This window comes from Microcaecilia unicolor, chromosome 3 (genome assembly GCF_901765095.1).
Source record: "Microcaecilia unicolor chromosome 3, aMicUni1.1, whole genome shotgun sequence".
NCBI lineage: Eukaryota > Metazoa > Chordata > Amphibia > Gymnophiona > Siphonopidae > Microcaecilia > Microcaecilia unicolor.
The window spans coordinates 186,156,075-186,176,351 of record NC_044033.1 but is presented as its reverse complement, the minus strand read 5'-3'; the positions used below and the strand labels follow the sequence as shown (position 1 = coordinate 186,176,351).

Here is a 20,277-nt window from a genome sequence, read left to right as displayed (position 1 = left end):
TGGTTGTGGAGGACGAGCCCAGGGCTGAAATGTTTGAGCTCCTGGACTATCCTTCTCCACCTAAGGAAGCGTCCACTGTTCCCTTGCACCATGTCCTAAAAAAGACATTGCTTGCGAACTGGACAAAACCCTTAACTAATCCCCACATTCCCAAGAAGATCGAGTCCCAGTACCGGATCCATGGGGACCCAGAGCTGATGCGCACTCAGTTGCCTCATGACTCTGGAGTTGTGGATTTGGCCCTAAAGAAGGCTAAGAGTTCTAGGGAACATGCTTCGGCGCCCCCGGGCAAGGACGCTAGAACCTTAGACTCCTTTGGGAGGAAGGCCTACCATTCCTCTATGCTCGTGTCCAAGATCCAGTCTTACCAGCTCTACACGAGCATACACATGCGGAACAATGTGCGGCAGTTGGCGGGCTTGGTTGATGCTCTTCCCCCCGAGCAAGCCAAGCCTTTTCAGGAGGTGGTCAGGCAGCTGAAGGCGTGCAGAAAATTCCTGGCCAGAGGAGTTTATGACACTTTTGATGTTGCGTCCAGGGCCGCTGCTCAAGGTGTGGTGATGCGCAGGCTCTCATGGCTGCGTGCCGCCGACCTGGAGAATAGACTCCAGCAGCGGATTGCGGACTCGCCTTGCCGTGCGGACAATATTTTTGGCGAAAAAGTTGAACAGGTGGTAGAGTCTCTCCACCAGCGGGACACCGCATTCGACAAATTCGCCCGCCAGCAGCCTTCAGCCTCTACCTCTACAGGTAGACGATTTTTCGGGGGAAGGAAGACTGTTCCCTACTCTTCTGGCAAGCGTAGGTACAATCCTCCTTCCCGACAGCCTGCGGCCCAGGCTAAGCCCCAGCGCGCTCGCTCTCGTCAGCAGCGTGCGACTCAGCAAGGCCCCGCGGCTCCCCAGCAAAAGCAAGGGGCGAGCTTTTGACTGGCTCCAGCAGAGCATAGCCGACATCCAAGTGTCCGTGCCGGGCGACCTGCCAGTCGGAGGGAGGTTGAAAGCTTTTCACCAAAGGTGGCCTCTCATAACCTCCGATCAGTGGGTTCTGCAAATAGTCCGGCAGGGATACACCCTCAATTTGACATCAAAACCTCCAAATTGTCCACTGGGAGCTCAGTCTTACAGCTTCCAACACAAGAAGGTACTTGCAGAGGAACTCTCCGCCCTTCTCAGCGCCAATGCGGTCGAGCCCGTGCCATCCGGGCAAGAAGGGCTGGGATTCTATTCCAGGTACTTCCTTGTGGAAAAGAAAACAGGGGGGATGCGTCCCATCCTAGACCTAAGGGCCCTGAACAAATATCTCGAAAAAGAAAAGTTCAGGATGCTTTCCCTGGGCACCCTTCTCCCCATGATTCAGCAAAACGATTGGCTATGCTCTCTGGACTTGAAGGATGCCTACACACACATCCCGATACTGCCAGCTCACAGACAGTATCTGCGATTTCAGGTGGGCACACGCCACTTCCAGTACTGTGTGCTACCCTTTGGGCTCGCCTCTGCGCCCAGGGTGTTCACAAAGTGCCTAGCTGTGGTAGCAGCGGCACTCCGCAGGCTGGGGGTGCACGTGTTCCCATATCTCGACGATTGGCTGGTAAAGAACACATCAGAGGCAGGAGCCCTGCAGTCCATGCAGATGACTATTCGCCTACTGGAGCTACTGGGGTTTGTGATAAATTATCCAAAGCCCCACCTTCTCCCAGCGCAGAGACTCGAATTCATAGGAGCTCTGCTGGATTCTCGGACGGCTCGCGCCTATCTCCCAGAGACGAGAGCCAACAACTTGTTGTCCCTCGTCTCGCGGGTGCGAGCGTCCCAGCAGATCACAGCTCGGCAGATGTTGAGTTTGCTGGGCCACATGGCCTCCACAGTTCATGTGACTCCCATGGCCCGCCTTCACATGAGATCTGCTCAATGGACCCTGGCCTCTCAGTGGTATCAGGCCGCCGGAGGTCTAGAGGACGTGATCCACCTGTCCACGAGTTTTCTCGACTCCCTGTATTGGTGGACGATTTGCTCCAATTTGACTCTGGGACGTCCCTTCCAAATTCCTCAGCCACAAAAAGTGCTGACCACGGATGCGTCCCTCCTGGGATGGGGAGCTCATGTCGATGGGCTCCACACCCAAGGAAGCTGGTCCCTCCAGGAACGCGATCTGCAGATCAATCTTCTGGAGTTACGAGCGATCTGGAACGCTCTGAAGGCTTTCAGAGATCGGCTGTCCCACCAAATTATCCAAATTCAGACAGACAACCAGGTTGCCATGTACTATGTCAACAAGCAGGGGGGCACCGGATCTCGCCCCCTGTGTCAGGAAGCCGTCAGCATGTGGCTCTGGGCTCGCCGTCAAGGCATGGTGCTCCAAGCCACATATCTGGCAGGCGTAAACAACAGTCTGGCCGACAGGTTGAGCAGGATATGCAACCTCACGAGTGGTTGCTCAACTCCCGAGTGGTGCGCCAGGTCTTCCAAGCGTGGGGCACCCCCTTGGTAGATCTCTTCGCATCTCGAGTGAACCACAAAGTCCCTCAGTTCTGTTCCAGGCTTCAGGCCCACGGCAGACTGGCATCGGATGCCTTCCTCCTGGATTGGGGGGAGGGCCTGCTGTATGCTTATCCTCCCATCCCTCTGGTGGGGAAGACTTTGTTGAAACTCAAGCAAGACCGAGGCACCATGATTCTGATTGCTCCCTTTTGGCCGCGTCAGATCTGGTTCCCTCTTCTTCTGGAGTTGTCCTCCGAAGAACCGTGGAGATTGGAGTGTTTTCCGACCCTCATCACACAGGACGAAGGGGCTCTTCTGCATCCCAACCTCCAGTCGCTGGCTCTTACGGCCTGGATGTTGAAGGCGTAGACTTTGCCTCTTTGGGTCTGTCAGAGGGTGTCTCCCGCATCTTGCTTGCTTCCAGGAAAGATTTCACTAAGAGGAGTTACTTCTTCCATTGGAGGAAGTTTGACGTCTGGTGTGACAGCAAGGCCTTAGATCCTCGCTCTTGTCCTACACAGACCCTGCTTGATTACCTTCTGCACTTGTCTGAGTCTGGTCTCAAGACCAACTCCGTAAGGGTTCACCTTAGTGCGATTAGTGCATACCATTACCGTGTGGAAGGTAAGCCGATCTCAGGACAGCCTTTAGTTGTTCGCTTCATGAGAGGTTTGCTTTTGTCAAAGCCCCCTGTCAAGCCTCCTACAGTGTCATGGGATCTCAATGTCGTTCTCACCCAGCTGATGAAACCTCCTTTTGAGCCACTGAATTCCTGCCATCCGAAGTACTTGACCTGGAAGGTCATTTTCTTGGTGGCAGTTACTTCGGCTCGTAGAGTCAGTGAGCTTCAGGCCCTGGTAGCCCAGGCCCCTTACACCAAATTTCATCACAACAGAGTAGTCCTCCGCACTCACCCTAAGTTTCTGCCAAAGGTCGTGTCGGAGTTCCATCTGAACCAGTCAATTGTCTTGCCAACATTCTTTCCCCGTCCTCATTCCTGCCCTGCTGAGCGTCAGCTGCACACATTGGACTGCAAGAGAGCATTGGCCTTCTATCTGGAGCGGACACAGCCCCACAGACAGTCCGCCCAATTGTTTGTTTCTTTTGATCCCAATAGGAGGGGAGTGGCTGTAGGAAAACGCACCATATCCAATTGGCTAGCAGATTGCATTTCCTTCACTTACGCCCAGGCGGGGCTGGCTCTTGAGGGTCATGTCACGGCTCATAATGTTCGAGCCATGGCTGCGTCGGTAGCCCACTTGAAGTCAGCCTCCATTGAAGAAATTTGCAAAGCTGCGACGTGGTCATCTGTCCACACATTCACATCTCATTACTGCCTGCAGCAGGATACCCGACGCGACAGTCGGTTCGGGCAGTCAGTTCTTCAGAACCTGTTTGGGCTTTAGGATCCAACTCCACCCCCCGAGGGCCCTGTTTGTTCTATTCCAGGCTACACTCTCAGTTAGTTGGTAAATTTTTTAGGTCAATCTCAGTTATGTCCTCGCCGTTGCGAGGCCCAATTGACCATGGTTGTTGTTTTGAGTGAGCCTGGGGGCTAGGGATACCCCATCAGTGAGAACAAGCAGCCTGCTTGTCCTCGGAGAAAGCGAATGCTACATACCTGTAGAAGGTATTCTCCGAGGACAGCAGGCTGATTGTTCTCACAAACCCGCCCGCCTCCCCTTTGGAGTTGTGTCTTCCCTTGAAGTGTATTGTCTTGCTACATACTGGACTGGCCGGCTCGAGCCGGTTTCGGGCGGGAAGACGGCCGCGCATGCGCGGTGCGCGCGGGCGCGCTAGGACTAGCAAACGACTTTGCTAGTGAAGTTTCCGATTGGAGGGGCTGCCGTGGACGTCACCCATCAGTGAGAACAATCAGCCTGCTGTCCTCGGAGAATACCTTCTACAGGTATGTAGCATTCGCTTTCTGTTCTGTGTTCACTGATGAAAGGTCGGGGGAAGGACTGCAGAAAACAAATGCAAATGGGGATGGGTGCATGGTAGTCAGAGAAGACTGTGTTTGTGCGATGGGACCACATCTGCCCTTCTCCGAGGGTACTTGGGGAACTCGGGGAAGTTCTTGTGGCTCCACTGTCTGACCTCTCCAATGCTTTCTTAGAGGCTGGAGTGGTTCCGGAGGACTGGAGAAGGGCGGATGTGGTCCCTCTGCACAAGAGCGGAAGTAAGGAGGAGGTTAGGAATTAAAGACCTGTCAGTCTGACTTTGGTGGTGAGCAAACTAATGGAAACACTTCTAAATTTTATTTTATTTATGCATTCTTATATCCCACTGTTATCCAAAAACAAGTTTAGGTTCAAAGTGGCTTACAAGTTACATTCTGGTTAACAGTTACAATATTTTTTTACATTATAAATTTAGTTGTGGCAGAACTAAAAAAAAAAAATGCATGGGACAGGCACATGAGATCCCTTAGGAAAAGGAGGAGTTAGTAGTTACTGAGGATGGGCAGACTGGATAGGCCATTTGGCCTTTATCTGCTGTCATGTTTCTATAAGGCATTGCAGTAATCCTGTAGATGGATTATCAAAGAATGGATCAAAATGTTAATTGCAGAAGGATGTAACAAGGATTGTACAGATCGGATAAGTCGAAGTTTGTAAAAGATGTGCTGTACAACCTGAGAAATCTATCTGGAAGGTGAGCTTCAGTGTCTGTGATTACTCCTAGAATTTGTGTTATTGCCACTTATTGGCTGTGCTTTATACTCAGTTCAGCTGTACTTAGCTATACGTTAGCTTCATAGGATCCTCTGTGCTTGTGCCTGCAAGTTCGGCACAGGTTCCTTTTCTCACTATTAGCTGTGTCTCACCTTCTCACTGCCACAGTTGCTTCTGCTTCTCAGTGTAGCTAAGCTACGGCTTCTCAGCATCACCTGTCTTTCATATCTCTCTGTTTCATATTTGTAGTCTGCCTGGTGTTGTCTTTTTTTTCACCTTCAAGGTGCAGCAACCTGGACCAGATTCTTAGTGTTGCCTGTGCTTTGCTTTCACAGTATTAGTCATTCTTCCCTCTTGCAGTATGAACTGTCTGGCTGTCTCAGTAGAAGCTCTGTTTCAGCCTTGCAGCATCTTCTCTATCCTAGCCTTAATAAATGTGATCGTTGAGATTCTGCCTGCCAATCTGGTTGATGCTTCATTCATATTCCCAGTCATGGCTTTCTTGCGTTGTTACCTACAGTGCAGTGTAGATTATTTCAGCCTCCCTGTGGAGCTTGTACTTTGAACGGCTGAAGGGTATCAAAGAGAGAAAAGCCAGTCTGGCTCTAGCTACTGAGTTTGTCTGCTGTCTTAGCCATGCCTTTCCTTTGCACTGGTATTTCCATTTAGTCTTCCATTAGCGATTGTTCTTCACTCTCTCACTGGATGTAGTGCTTTTGTGCCTTATTTTATGCTCCCTTTTTTTTCTCAGTCTAGTTGCCACTTTCACCTCCCTATATTTATGGCGCTGCAATCTCTTGATTTGTTCTGTAGTGTCTAGGCTTACATTGCTTACGGTGAGCTTCTTGGATCACAGGAATATTTTTAATTATTTTCCCACCCTATTTGTGAACTTCTTTGCTACATCTCAAAAGTTCTGGACTGATCTGTGAGACATTAAAGAAGGAAAAATTATGTCAACTGATAATTTTCTTTCATTTAGTCCCAACAAATCAGTCCAGAAGCCCACCCTTTCTGTTCTCACGCTTATTTTATGGTTGTTTCAAGTCTCTTTAATGAAATGCTACTTCCTTCCACAGAAACTGGGAGATGCTTCCTTCCACATAGAAAAAGGATTCCAGACCCTTCGGAGTTGTTGTGCAGTCAATCTTCTCAGGTCTTCATTTTCAGGGGCCTTTATCTAGACCAACTGGTCAGTGGAGGTACTGAATTGGGTAACACTTTGGTTCAATGACTCAGCCTTATTTGGCAGGAATGCAGTAGATTCAAATGGTCAACCTTCTTTCAGTCATCTTCAGCTTCCGCTTCCTTCAGAAATACCAGGCAAATATATATAATCCCAATAGATACCACTGGTAATTAGTCAAAAAAATGAAATACAAACCAGGATTTTAACAAATAAAGAAGGACATGAAAAAGAGTCGATATTAAACAAATAAAATAATGTTAGCAATTAGGTAGGAGAAATTCTCAGAGTAATAACTCACCCAAGCGGAGTGCCACCCTAAGGTCAAAGGCACTTCCTAGAGGGTGGATAAGTTTCTCAATCGCTGAAAATCTTCAAATGTAAATACAAGCGCATCCGGTGCTCCTAATAACAACTGTGGTGCCAAACTCAGCATAAATTACAAAACCATATCACTCAGTAGCATAATACAAAAATGAAATAACAATTATAATCAAGCAAATAGTTTTTCACAAAATAATTGAACCTTACCCATGTCCTTCCTAATAAAGCACTTATACTCATGCACTCAATCCCACACAATCACTCATACAGTCTGTCATACACTTAACTCTAAAAACTAAGGATCTAAAGTTAAATTTCATAACTTTCCAGCACAATAATGATAGAAGTTCCCGCAATTAATACTGTTCTTACTCTCTTTCTTAAATGTTGTAATCCTCACAAACATCAGTGTTAATTGATTACTCATCTATATGCTCAATAGTTATGAAAGTATATCGCTTACATGTGATGACGTTCTAGAGTGTGGAAAAATAGCACTGGGCTGGACTGAAATGCCACTAAGTTATGTTCAATGCTGATTCAATAGTAATGCAAAATTTATATAAGGCGCACTTATCTTAAGGCTGTCGGGTACATGCACTACACCCGGCAGCCATTATATTCCTCACGCGGTGTTTGTTCAAATTCTCCAAACGTGATCTTCTGATGCTGGCAGAATCCATCTAATGTCCGACTCTGCAGGGTTTCGAAGGAATCTTCGTCAGGGACCTGGATTCAGTCTGCCGCCACCTGCAACAAAAGTAATTGCACAGTTAGTGAAGGTCTAAGCTACTTTGTAACTATAATACACCAATGTAATTTATCCTGACTGTCAGTTGTAAGCCACATTCAACCAAAACTTGAATTTAGATAACTGTGGGATACAAGAATGAATAAATAAATAACTTTATTCCAACATTCTATTGAGTTGGAAGGAATAGTTTCCCCAAAATTAGCCCCTGAGAGAAGCACCCAGGTAGGTATATATTGGTGCTCTCTCTGCGTATGTGCTCCTTGCTGAATATATATTCACTATACATATTGTTTTCTTGATCATGTAGAGCTGAAATGCATCCGACTAACAGTCAGGAGCTGGATGAAGAGCTGCTGAAGGAGTCCAGGCGGAAGGAGGCATTCTTGTGAGTATAGACCTCCTGGAGATAGTGTGGGCCTTTAGGGAGGCTCTTGTACATGCAGTCATATGAAAAGTGATATTTCGGGCCTCTAAACATGGGACCCTTCATGGGGATGCTTATGGAGTTTAATTCTGCAACATTGTTTGTAGCCTTCAGATGGGGCTTTTATGAGTGTGGATTGAGACTCCAGGTCACTAGATCTTAGAGACCTTTGGGTTGGGGATTTTATTGGTATGGAGTGAGGCTATTGGCATGATATGATATAGTGTTTCTCAGCATAGTAGTTTTCAGTACACCGATGCATCACCAAAAACTGGGAAGTGTTCCTGAAAATTTGGTGCATACAGTAATCCTGTGCTTTATATAAAAACCATGTGATTGCGGATTGAGAAGCTTGCAGAGTAGGTAGCCAGTACTTGAAATCTCTACTGCTGTTTCATGTCTCTGGTTCCTGCCAGAGTGGAATGGAAATGTGGGGTTCTGTTCTCTCCTTTGCAGCTATAGAGGAGAAGATGGCCTGAAGCCTTTCTTCCCTCCTGCTGGCTGAAATAGTTGGGCAAAGATGATAGGTTTTAACTGGGGGGACTGGTAGGGTGGGGAAGTTTGAAAGGGAAAAGAAAGAAGCAGTGAGCCTGAAAAGTGGCGGTGGGTGTTGAGTCTGGTGGTTATATTGGGGTCTGCAAGAAACCCACGCTCTTGGATTTATTTCTTACACTAATAAAACACTTAATACTTACTCAGAAGTGAAATAAAAAAGAAAAGTTTATTCTGGAAACAAATACATAGTGGGCTCAAGCAAGTCTGAAATACAGAAAAGAAATATTAGAGAGACTTTTCTATTTCTATGCCAGCTTCCTGCTATAGGAACATAAAGTCCTGCCTCTACATAGATTTCCCTCATTTTTATACAATAGACTTAGCATATGTTGTTCAACAACCTGGAAACTAATTCCCATTTTAGCACATCCACTAACTAGTCATCTACTTTCCTAATCCCACATATCTGACTTTTATCCTATCAATTATCAGTTTATACCCCTAATTCTTAGAATGGCAGTTACGCCACTTCACCTGGCTCTGAGTCACAAAGCCATGCTATATGTTCATCCACCTACTAGTAACTTCTCTCCCACCATACCTTCTGTCACAAATTCTAATCCCACCTCCTGATGCTACTTCAGCAGTTTTTTTTATATCACATATCTAAACTGTATACCAGCTGACCTTGTGGTTAAGCTAGCAGACTGTTCCTAACTTCCCCTTTTCACTGTCCAGATACAATATGGTTTCAAACTGTATGAAACAAAGAAAATCTTGACCCAAGAATTAATATATTTATTATTTATTTTATTTATTTATTTAGATTTTGCTCACACCTTTTTCAGTAGTAGCTCAAGGTGAGTTACTTTCAGGTACACTGGATATTTCTCTGTCCCAGGAGGGCTCACAATCTAAGTTTGTACCTGAGGCAATGGAGGGTTAAGTGACTTGCCCAAGATCACAAGGAGCAGCAGTATTTGAACCGGCCACCTCTGGATTGCAAGACCGGTGCTCTAACCGCTAGGCCACTCCTCCACTCCAAATAACCATTAAAGTTATCTTAATTACATTGGACCATTCTGTTTGCATGTACTTGTCTTCTAAAACTTTTAACAAAGTTCACAATCAATAAATTATTAAGCTGTCTTGTACAGTATCTTGCCCTAGACATGACCTTAACACTGGTCAGCAAAAATACAGAAAAAAACGGGGGTTTTTTCCATTCTGTGACGCACTCTCTCCCCAAGATCTTGTATACCATCTCTCGCCCACACACATATCTATCTTAGTGAAAAAGGTCCATTTCCCCTTCTCCCATGACTTGCCCAATAAATCACACTAAATTTGTAAACATATTTTTGGGTCCAGAGGAGTGTAGGAGTATGGGGGGGTCACATGGCTGTCCTTGCACATTTCAAAAGGCCACCTTGCAGCCTGATCTAGTTAGAAAATCTTGAAAACAGCACACAGAATAATTAGGGGGGATGAAATCTTACAGGTAGCCCATGTTTGTTATTATGCAGAGGAGTGCTCTGCATATACAAACATTGGGGTCCCGAGCCCCCCAAGTTCCCCACAGTTGTGAGAAAAAAAGGATGAACCTTTTTGTGTGTGTGTGTGTGTGTGAGAGAGAGAGAGAGAATCCTAGCCAGCCAAGTCATAAGTCCTCTATGATGATCCCTTGTGCAGTGTCCCATCAGGCATATTACAACAGAGAAAAGATTGAGAACCACAAAGTTAGTGGTAATAGAGGGGGAAAGGCAGTGCAGTTACTGTGAGTTTTTTCGTCCTATCACCTTTACTAGTTGGAACAAGAATCCAACGTCACCTGGTGGCTGGTTTTGGCTGGAGCATTTTAAGCAGAGGATGAATCATGCCACCTAGCGCCTAAAGTGAGTTCTGATTATATAATGTCTCCTTGAGGGGTAGGCTGTAAACTTCCCATCATCTTAGCACTTTATTGGGCGACTTTAGGAGCTTATAGATATGCTAGCAGCTGATTGGCTGCTGTGTCCTGAGACTATAGACCAAGAGAGATACGTCTAGAGATTTATATAGCACATTTATTTGAGTCGCCTGCAAGCAGATTTGCAGCAACAGCAGCAGGCAGAAAAAAACCACTTAATGATTTTCAGTGTGGCCTGAGGAGCTGCTGTTAGATGGCACCATGGTCCCCATGCCTTGCTGTACCTTTAGGACTCATCTCTGATGTCTCCTGGCTGCTCCTGACAGAGCGAGAGGTATGTCTAGAAATTTATATAGCACATTTATTTGAGTCACCTGAAAGCACATTTGCAGCAACAGCAGCAGGCGGAGAAAACCACTTAGTGATTTTCAGTGTGGCCTGAGAAGCTGCTGTTAGATGGCACCATGGTCCTCATGCCTTGCTGTTCCTTTAGGACTCATCTCTGATGTCTCAGTGCTGTGAGGCTGAATAGAAGCAGCTGCATGAGGTGCAGGAGGAAGAATGTCCAGTCACTGGCACTAGGGGAAGCTGTGTCAGTATTGGCGTGGTTCAGCAGCTAACACATCAGCACTGTAGGTGCATTAGACAGTGTAAGTCAACACCTCCTGATGTGCTTTGCACTAAATGTGCCGGTGGTAGGGAGAGTGATTACCATTGACACAGATGGAGAGGATTGAGCCCTCCATATCGAGTGGAGGGAACACAGAGAGGATGGCTTGGTGGTTGAGACAAGAGCTGCCTGCAGAGTGCAACAGAGACGGGAGCAAACACCAAGGATCTGAGGTGAGAAGGGGCCCAACGGTCTGATTCTTGCAATGTGTGAGTTGAGGTGTGTGGTATGATGTGGTGCCAGATTCCATGTATAAGATGTGCACTGGGTGAGACTTTAGTGCTCCATGTCACTGGGTGCAGTGTGGAGGATGTGCATATTCATTCTATAGTGTCCCTCCAGATCGGCACAGACAAATGGGTTATATACTTCTAAACGCAGATGGAAAATAAGAACCACTGTGCAGTCCCCTTATAGTCACTCTGTTCTCAGTCTCTAGCAGATGGTAGATGTGGTAAGTCTGTGCAGTCCTGGGAGTTAAGGCCTTGGGGGGTTTTGTCTCCTGAAGTTTGTTTGGTTCAATTATTTTAAACATTAAAAAAAAAAAAAAAAAGAAAACCTGTTTGGCTTTGTTTCTATCCCCTCAGACCTGTTTTTCCATCCTTTCTGCTGGACTGAGGCAGGGGCCTGCGGGGGTCTTCTTTGCCTCGGGGTTATCAAACCTGGTGGCTGGATACCTCCCCTCTAGGGTTCCTGCTGCCTCAGCTGACCTGCTCTGTTTGGCACAGACCAGTCAGTTTTGAGTGCCTGGGGGTCTCTCCAACTTATTTTGTGCTCACGATAAAACCCATGCAGCGGGCCTGCTTTGCAGCCCTTCTCATGGAGTTCTGTATTGGGCTACGTGTTTGGATAAAGGTGAGCTGGTCAATATTGTGTATCTGGATTTTCAGAAGGCGTTTGACAAAGTACCTCATGAAAGACTCTAGAGGAAATTGGAGCGTCATGGGATTGGAGGTAGCGTACTATTGTGAATTAAAAACTGGTTAAAAGATAGAAAACAGAGAGTAGGGTTAAATGGTCAGTATTCTCGATGGAGAAGGGTAGAGAGTAGGGTTAAATGGTCAGTATTCTCGATGGAGAAGGGTAGATAGTGGGGTTCCCCAGGGGTCTGTTGGGACCTCTGCTTTTTAACATATTTATAAATGATCTAGAGATGGGAGTAACTAGTGAGGTAATTAAATTTGCTGATGACACAAAGTTATTCAAAGTTGTTAAATCGCAAGAGGATTGTGAAAAATTGCAAGAGGACCTTACGAGACTGTGATGACGTTTAATGTGAGCCAAGTGCAAAGTGATGCATGTGGGAAAGAGGAACCTGAACTATAGCTACGTAATACAAGGTTCCACGTTTAGAGTCGCCAACCAGGAAAGGGATCTAGGTGTCATCGTTGATTATATGTTGAAACCCTCTGGTCAGTGTGCTGCTGCAGCTAAGAAAGCAAATAGAATGTTAGGTATTAGGAAAGGAATGGAAAACAAAAATGAGGATGTTATAATGCCTTTGAATCACTCCATGGCTCGACCTCACCTCGAATATTGTGTGCTGTTCTGCTCACCACATCTCAAAAAAGATATAGTGGAATTAGAAAAGGTACAGAAAAGGGCGTGAAAATGATAAAGGGGATGGGACAATTTCTGTATGAAGAAAAGCTAAAGCAGTTAGGGCACTTCAGCTTGGAGAAGAGACGGCTGAGGAGAGATATGATACAGGTCTATAAAACAGGGAATGGAACGGGTAGATGTGAATCGCTTGTTTACTCTTTCCAAAATTACTAGGACTAGGGGGCATGCAATAAAGCTACAAAAAGTAGTAAATTTTAAAATGAATCGGAGAAAATATTTCTTCAGTCAGTGTGGCATGCACAGACAACATGCAGGCAGACTTTTTGAGCAGACGCACATTGGCCCCTGGAGAATGGTCCCTATCTAGGAAGACCTTTGAGAACATGGTTCATCATTAGGGTTGTCCAGACCTAGACCTGATAAGAGACGGCAGCCAATGTGGAGGTTCCTTTATACTTCAGTCGCTAGAGGGAGGAGTGCTTAGAGTGGATTGACACTCTGATTTTTCTGTGGCCGGAGAATTACATAAGTATTGCCATACTTGGACAGACTGAAGGTCCATCAAGCCCATCACCCTGTTTCTAACAGTGGCCAATCCAGCTTAAGTCTTGGCAAGATCCCAAAACAGTACAATACATTTTATGCTGCTTATCCTAGAAACAAGCAATAGATTTTCCCTAAGTCCATTTTAATAATTGCTTATGGACTTTTCATTTAGAAAACTATCCAAATCTTCTTTAAACTCCGCTATGCTAACTGCTTTTACTACATTTTCTGGCAGCGAATTCCAGAGTTTAATTACACGTTGAGTGAAGAAATATGTTCTCCAATTCATTTAAAATTTACTACTTTGTAGCTTCATTGCATGCCCCTAGTCCTAGTATTTTTGGAAAAAGTAAAAAAGGGATTCACGTCTACCCATTCCACTCCACTCATTATTTTATAGACCTCTATCGTATCTCCCCTAGCCATCTTTTCTCCAAGCTGAAGAGCACTAGCCGCTTTAGCCTTTCCTCATAGGGAAGTTGTCCCATCCCCTTTATCATTTTCGTCGCCCTTCTCTGTACCTTTTCTAATTCCACTATATCTTTTTTGAGATGTGGTGACCAGAATTGCACATGATTTTTGAGGTGTGGTCACACCATGGAGCTATAAAAAGGCATTCTAACGTCCTCAGTTTTGTTCTCCATTCCTTTCCTAATAATACCTAACATTCTATTTGCTTTCTTAGCCGTTGCCCACACACTGAGCAGAGGGTTTCAACGTATTGTCAACAATGACACCTAGATCCCTTTCCTGGTCAATGACTCCTAATGTGGAACCTTGCATTAGATAGCTATAATTTGGGTTCCTCTTTCCCACATGCATCACTTTGCGCTTGCTCACTTTAAACGTCATCTGCCATTTGGATGCCCAGTCTCGTAAGATCCTCTTGGAACTTTTCACAATCCTCTTGTGGTTCAACAACTTTGAATAACTTTGTGTTGTCAACAAATTCAACTACCTCACTAGTTACACCGGCCGTTGATAGGTGGAGAGGAACAGTACAATTCCAACTCAAGGGTAAAAAGCAATTTTATTAGTCAGACTTGATGCAGATCTGTGTTTCAGTGCAGGGGCGCCTGCTTCAGGAGTTAGCAAATCAGTGTTCTTGGTAATGCAAATACCAACAAAAATATAGTGTGCTGCATCTAAATTGCAGGTTTCAAAAAACATGGTCACAAGGAATAGCAATGCTGATTGATCGAACCAATCAGTGCATAATAGCACATTCCAGCTGGATGATTCTGGTAATACCAGATTGGCCCCACAAGCCTTGGTTTGGAGACTTGATGTGACTAGTGGTGTACAGCCTGCTGCATCTCCAGGAACTTTCCGGTCTGCTGCTATGGGCCGGTAGTGATGCCAGACCTATCTGCATTCTCATGGTTCTAGAGCACATGCATCTGAAGAAAATAGGGTACTCATATAAAGTCATTTCTACAATGTTGAGGTCAAGGAAGCGTTCTACTTCTTTAGCTTACTTAAAGGTCTGGTGTGTCTTTGAGGCCTGGTGTACGGATGATGGTTATCTACCCTTCCGTGCATTGGTTGCTGAGATTTTGGAGTTTCTGCAGGATTTTTTAGATAGGGGTCTAGCTTTAGCCTCCCTTAAGATGCAGTTGGCAGCCTTTTCCTGTTTCCATGGTGAAGTACAGGGTAAGTCCTTAATGGCCCTTCTGGATGTAGTTTATTTTTCTTTGGGGAGTAAAGCTTACATGACCTGTCATCCGTTGGTTCCTCTGTGGGACTTGAATCTGGTTTTGGTAAGGTTGGTGACTTCGCCTTTTGAGCTTTTGGTAGAGGCTATGCTTAAGGATTTGACATTGAAGATGGTATTTTTAGTTGCAATTTCCTTGGCTCGTAGAATCTCAGAATTGCAGGCCTTGTAATGCCGAGAACCTTTCTTAGTGTTTTCTGCAGAAGAGGTTATCTTGTGGTCAGTGGTTGTTAGAATGATTCACATAAAAGACCATCTCTAATCCTGTGATGGGAGATGTTTCTGGGGATAGGGAGCAATGTAGGTTGATTCATCTGGATGTAAGGTGAGTGTTGTTGGTGTACTTCTAGAAAATGGAAGAGTTTTGAAGGTCAGACCATTTGCTTGTCCTGTTTGGTGACCCTATAAAAGGGATGATGGATTCTAAAGCCTCTATTGCGTGTTGCCTCTTCCTAACTTCTTGAAGGTTGCTTGGTGCCAACTGCCTTTTAAAACCTTATTCCACGAGGGGCGTGGTGTCTTCATGGGCGGAGAGTAGTCTGATTCTGCCACAGGATATTTGCAAGGCAGTAGTTTGGTCCTCTTTGCACTCCTTTGTGAAACATTATAGAATTGATGTGCAAGCATCTCAGGCTGCGGCTTCTGGAGCCAGGATGGGATTCCGGTCTCCAGGGGTCCCGTACTTGAGGGTGCTGCTTTAGTACTTCTCAAGCGTCTTGACCAATCTGGAGGCCGCTGAAAGGAGAAATTAGGTCTTAACTGCTAATTTTCTTTCCTTTAGGCCCTCCAAACAGCCCATTGTCTGGAAGAAAATGGAAACACGGACTTAGCTTGATGTTTGACAGCTGATGCTCTTTTGTATAGTATTTGGTTTCTAGTTTTCCTGTTCAGTGGTGGTTAGTTCTTCCAGTCTGTTCCTAGAGTTGTTCCAGTATTCCTTAAGGGGGGAACCCCCCCACCCCCCAGAGAGAACAGAAAAGCAGACACATCCTTGATAGGATTTCTAGTATGCTGAAGAGGAGCAGTCTAAAGACACATGGGCAGTAGGCAAAGGGATTAGGTTCTTTCTCCTTTCATCTGCTTTGTTAGTGGAAATACTGACTGGCTGGGAACTGCACAGGGTTCTTGTACAGTTCTCAGTCAGTGCTCTATCTCCATCTGCTGAAAGGCATGCATAACCCAAGCATATTGACTAGTCTGGAGAATCTAAAGGAAAGAAAGTTAGCAGGTAAGACCTAATTTCTCCTTACTCATTCTGCAGGGCCTGTAGAACCAGAATCTTGTCACCACTTATACTTCCTTAACATGCTGGATTTTGGAAGTCCAACAGGAAGTCATAGTAACATAGTAGATGACGGCAGAAAAAGACCTGCGCGGTCCATCCAGTCTGCCCAACAAGATAAACTCACATGTGCTACTTTTTGTGTATACCTTACCTTGATTTGTACCTGTCCTTTTCCGGGCACAGACCATATAAGTCTGCCCAGCACTATCCCCGCCTCCCAACCACCAGCCGCGCCTCCAACCACCGGTTCTGGCACAGACCGTATAAGTCTGCCCAGCACTATCCCCGCCTCCAAGCCACCAGTCCTGCCTCCCACCATCGGCTCTGGCACAGACCGTATAAGTCTGCCCAGCACCATCTCCGTCTCCCGCCACCAGCTTTGCCACCCAATCTCGTCTAAGCTCCTTAGAATCCATTCCTTCTGAGCAGAATTCCTTTATGTTTATCCCATGCATGTTTGAATTCCGTTACCGTTTTCGTTTCCACCACCTCCCGCGGGAGGGCATTCCAAGCATCCACCACTCTCTCCGTGAAAAAATACTTCCTGACATTTTTCTTGAGTCTGCCCCCCTTCAATCTCATTTCATGTCCTTTCATTCTACTGCCTTCGCATCTCCGGAAAAGGTTCGTTTGCAGATTAATACCTTTCAAATATTTGAATGTCTGTATCATATCACTACTGTTTCTCCTTTCCTCCAGAGTGTACATGTTCAGGTCTGCAAGTCTCTCCTCATACGTCTTGTAACGCAAATCCCATACCATCCTCATAGCTTTTCTTTGCACCGCTTCAATTTTTTTTACATCCTTAACAAGATACGGCCTCCAGTATTGAACACAATACTCCAGGTGGGGCCTCACCAACGACTTATACAGGGGCATCAACACCCCCTTTCTTCTACTGGTCACACCTCTCTCTATACAGCCTAACAACCTTCTAGCTACGGCCACCGCCTTGTCACACTGTTTCGTTGCCTTCAAATCCGTGAAGATGAGCTCAGAGAGACTCCGAGGCAGAGGATCTCTGTTTCATAAGTAAAAGGGGAAAATCTAAAACAAAACAAAAGAGAAAACTTAACCGAACTCTAAAGAGAGACGATTAAGAGAGCAGGAGGACCCATCTATCTGGTTCGGCAGATGGAACTAACTAGAGTGGAATTAGGTGGACACTATGGTAAGAAAAGGGAACAAGAAAAAAAAACACCAAAAGTGGAGAAACTAGATGCGCTACAAGGGTAAAGATAAAGAACAAGAAAGTAGCGCGATCAACACTATACTTCTAAGACACCATGGAGGCGAATAATAGATGATATTTTATTAAAAAAAACAATGTTAAAAAAACTGAAGACACGGAGCAGTGTTTTGGCGAAAAAACGCCTGCGTCAGGAGTCTGTTTGTTGTGTAAGCCAATGAATGGAGTAACATAAGTGAGGAAACCAAATCGAGCCTCTAAATAGTCTAGTAATGTGAATGCGCCAATCATAAGCTTAAAATGACAGTAGAGACTGTGAGAAGAGTCAACCACAATAGTGCTGAACAAAAAACGCTGTAGCAGCGATAAATCCTAATTAATGCTCTGAGAAGCCACCTAGGTTTTTCTGAGCTGCAGAAGAGTTTAGCTCCTTTGGATGACGTGTGGCTGACTCATCTGGCTTATTTGAATACTTCATCCAAAAAAATGTTCAATGCAAGGTATAAAAGTAATAAATTAATACAAAATTAAACAGAAATCACTGATGTTAGAGACTTCAGAGTGTGTAAACTAAGTTATGTGCTCCTTTTTTTTTCTCTTTTGTTTCTGTAGTTGTTTAGAGTTTTTACTAGATAATGGTGCTGACCCTTCCCTACGGGACAAGCAGGGATACACAGCCGTTCACTATGCAGCCGCTTATGGCAATCGACAGAACCTTGAGCTGGTAAGAGCTTGTTAGGGGAGAAGGGAACCCTATGAATATTATGTGGAGTGTGGGGCAGAGAACATAGCAGGTGGGTTGCTCTGGGTAATAGCCGGGTAGCACAGACATGGGAGAGAGGCATGATGCAGCAAATGATATGCAGTTTTCTAGGGAGTGGCTTGCTGTTGAGTATGGCGTACTCTGTGGGATGGAGGGGCATAACAGGCAACATACAAGAGACATGGTGTGCCATAAAGGGTTGGGCAATAATGGGTGATTTGCTATGAGGGAAGGGAAGGGGGTGCTATGTATTGCAAATGATGGGACGCATGAAGAGTGATTTGCTGCAAGGGAGAGGGATGCAATGTTCTGTGAGGGGCGGGCAGATTTCTGAGTGTGCCTGATTTGTATTTTTGTCCATCCTGTGCCACACCTGTCTTGTATCAATCTCTCTCTGCTTTCCAGTTTGCTGCTGTCTAAGACTAGTGCTCTTGGGCTAGAGGTAGTGGGGATTTCTCCAGGGAAGGGAACAAAATTTGTGGGATTGAATGTGCTTCTTTTTGTTCCAGCTGTTGGAAATGTCTTTTAATTGCCTGGAGGATGTGGAAAGCACTGCTGCAGTCAGCCCTTTGCACTTAGCTGTAAGTATATTATGCTTCATCTTCCTGCCTGGTGCTGTTTCCTTATTGAGATGGGAGGTGGGTTCCACCCTGATGTTCCACTTGGGCTTTTGAAGACGTGGTGTGAAGAAATGCTGGATAGTGTTCCAGAAATTAACGGACTCATCTATTACTGCTTTCATTGTCCAATACTATTTTTAAAGTGCAGAAAGATATTTCACTTCTGTTTTGAGGTGAAGTGTTCAGTGATGGGTTTCTGTTCTCTTGCCATTTAGGAGACCTGTATATATGACCCACTCCTTTGTGAATGCCATTACCATTTTTTTGTCTCCACTACCTCTAGGTGGGCTTCCAGGTATCCACCACTATTTCTGTACCAGCTGCTCCATAAAGCAGTCCTTGATTTTGTCAAGGGATTTTACCTCCCTAGCATGCCCCGATGTTACATTTACCCAGTCAATATCGGGGTAATTGAAATCACCCATTATTATTGTTTATTTATGTTGCCCAGTTTGTTTGCGTCCCTAATTTCCTTTAATATTTCTGCATCCGTCTGTTCATCCTGGCTAGGCGGACGGTAGTACACTCCTATCACTATCCTTTCCCCCTTTACACATGGAATTTCAATCTATAGTGATTCCAAGATGTGTTTTGTTTCCTGCAGAATTTTCAATCTATTTGATTCAAGGCTCTCCTTAATATACAATATTCCCTTGTTAGTGTGTATTTTCCATCGTGAAAAAGCAGCAGGAACTTATTTTGTAGGTCTTGGCTGTACTTAAGTTTTGATTTGGCAACCCTGGCTATCTGGGGGGGGGGGGGGGGGGGGGGGGGAGGGGCTGGTGGCCAGAGCATGTTTCACTTTGCTGAAAAATTCCTGTATAGGCCATCAGATGAATGGTCCTTGGTAATCAGGAATTTGCTAAAATCGAGATGAGGCTTCCTTTTTGTCTGATGCCCTGTTATCTCCACGCTTCAGCTAAGTCTCTGGTTTTTAGTGTTGCGGCATAGAGGTCCTTGCGGCTTAGAGACCGGTCGGTAAATGTGGCCTTTAAGATGAATTTCATCAAATTTCCCTTCTGGGGATCTCTCTTGTTTACTAAAGACTTGGACAGGTTGGTTAAGAGCCTAGGGGACCGGAAAGTTCCTCATCTTCCAGAGGATAGGCCAGAGGCTTCTGGTAAAGGTTTTTGTAGCAGAAGTTTGAGTGAAGCTTGTGAACATAGGCTGAATTGAGTGGAGTCCAGTGTATTTTTGTTTTTCCAGAGGTCTCAGTTCTTTTGTGGAAACAGGTGGGGAGGGATGTGGAGACTTCAGTCTTGCTTCCTCGATGACCATTCTCAGTTCCCAAAGAAGGTGTTTGGGGTCCAGCCTTTGGTTCTGCAGGAATGTGTACTGGACTTACTCCCTTTAAATCCAAAATGGGCCTGAAAGTGCCCTCTTTCAAGGTGCTACTTAGAATAACAAGTGAGGTGATTGAATAGTTATGCGTTATCTGCAATTCTAAAGTTGTTAAAACAAATGTGGACTGTGAAAAATTGCATGAACACCTTAGGAAATTGGAAGACTGGGCATCCAGATGGCAGATGAAATGTAATGTGGACAAATGTATAGTGATGCACATAGGGAAGAACAATCCAAATCATAGCTACCTGATGCTAGGGTCCACCTAGGATGCTAGGGATGGAAAATAAGATCAAGATTATTATAAAGCTTCTGTATCGCTCCGTGGCA

The 20,277-nt window shown here is 45.3% G+C and overlaps 1 protein-coding gene across 1 annotated transcript in view; it reads left to right on the top strand.

Moving 5' to 3' along the window:
- Window positions 1–20,277, top strand: part of ANKRD52 (ankyrin repeat domain 52) — a 124,190-nt gene that overhangs the window by 43,607 nt on the left and 60,306 nt on the right. Inside the window, exons 15-17 of the mRNA XM_030196776.1 lie at window positions 7,733–7,810; window positions 17,833–17,944; window positions 18,493–18,564. Coding sequence (XP_030052636.1) covers window positions 7,733–7,810; window positions 17,833–17,944; window positions 18,493–18,564 — 262 coding nt within the window. The remainder of the gene's footprint in view (window positions 1–7,732; window positions 7,811–17,832; window positions 17,945–18,492; window positions 18,565–20,277) is intronic.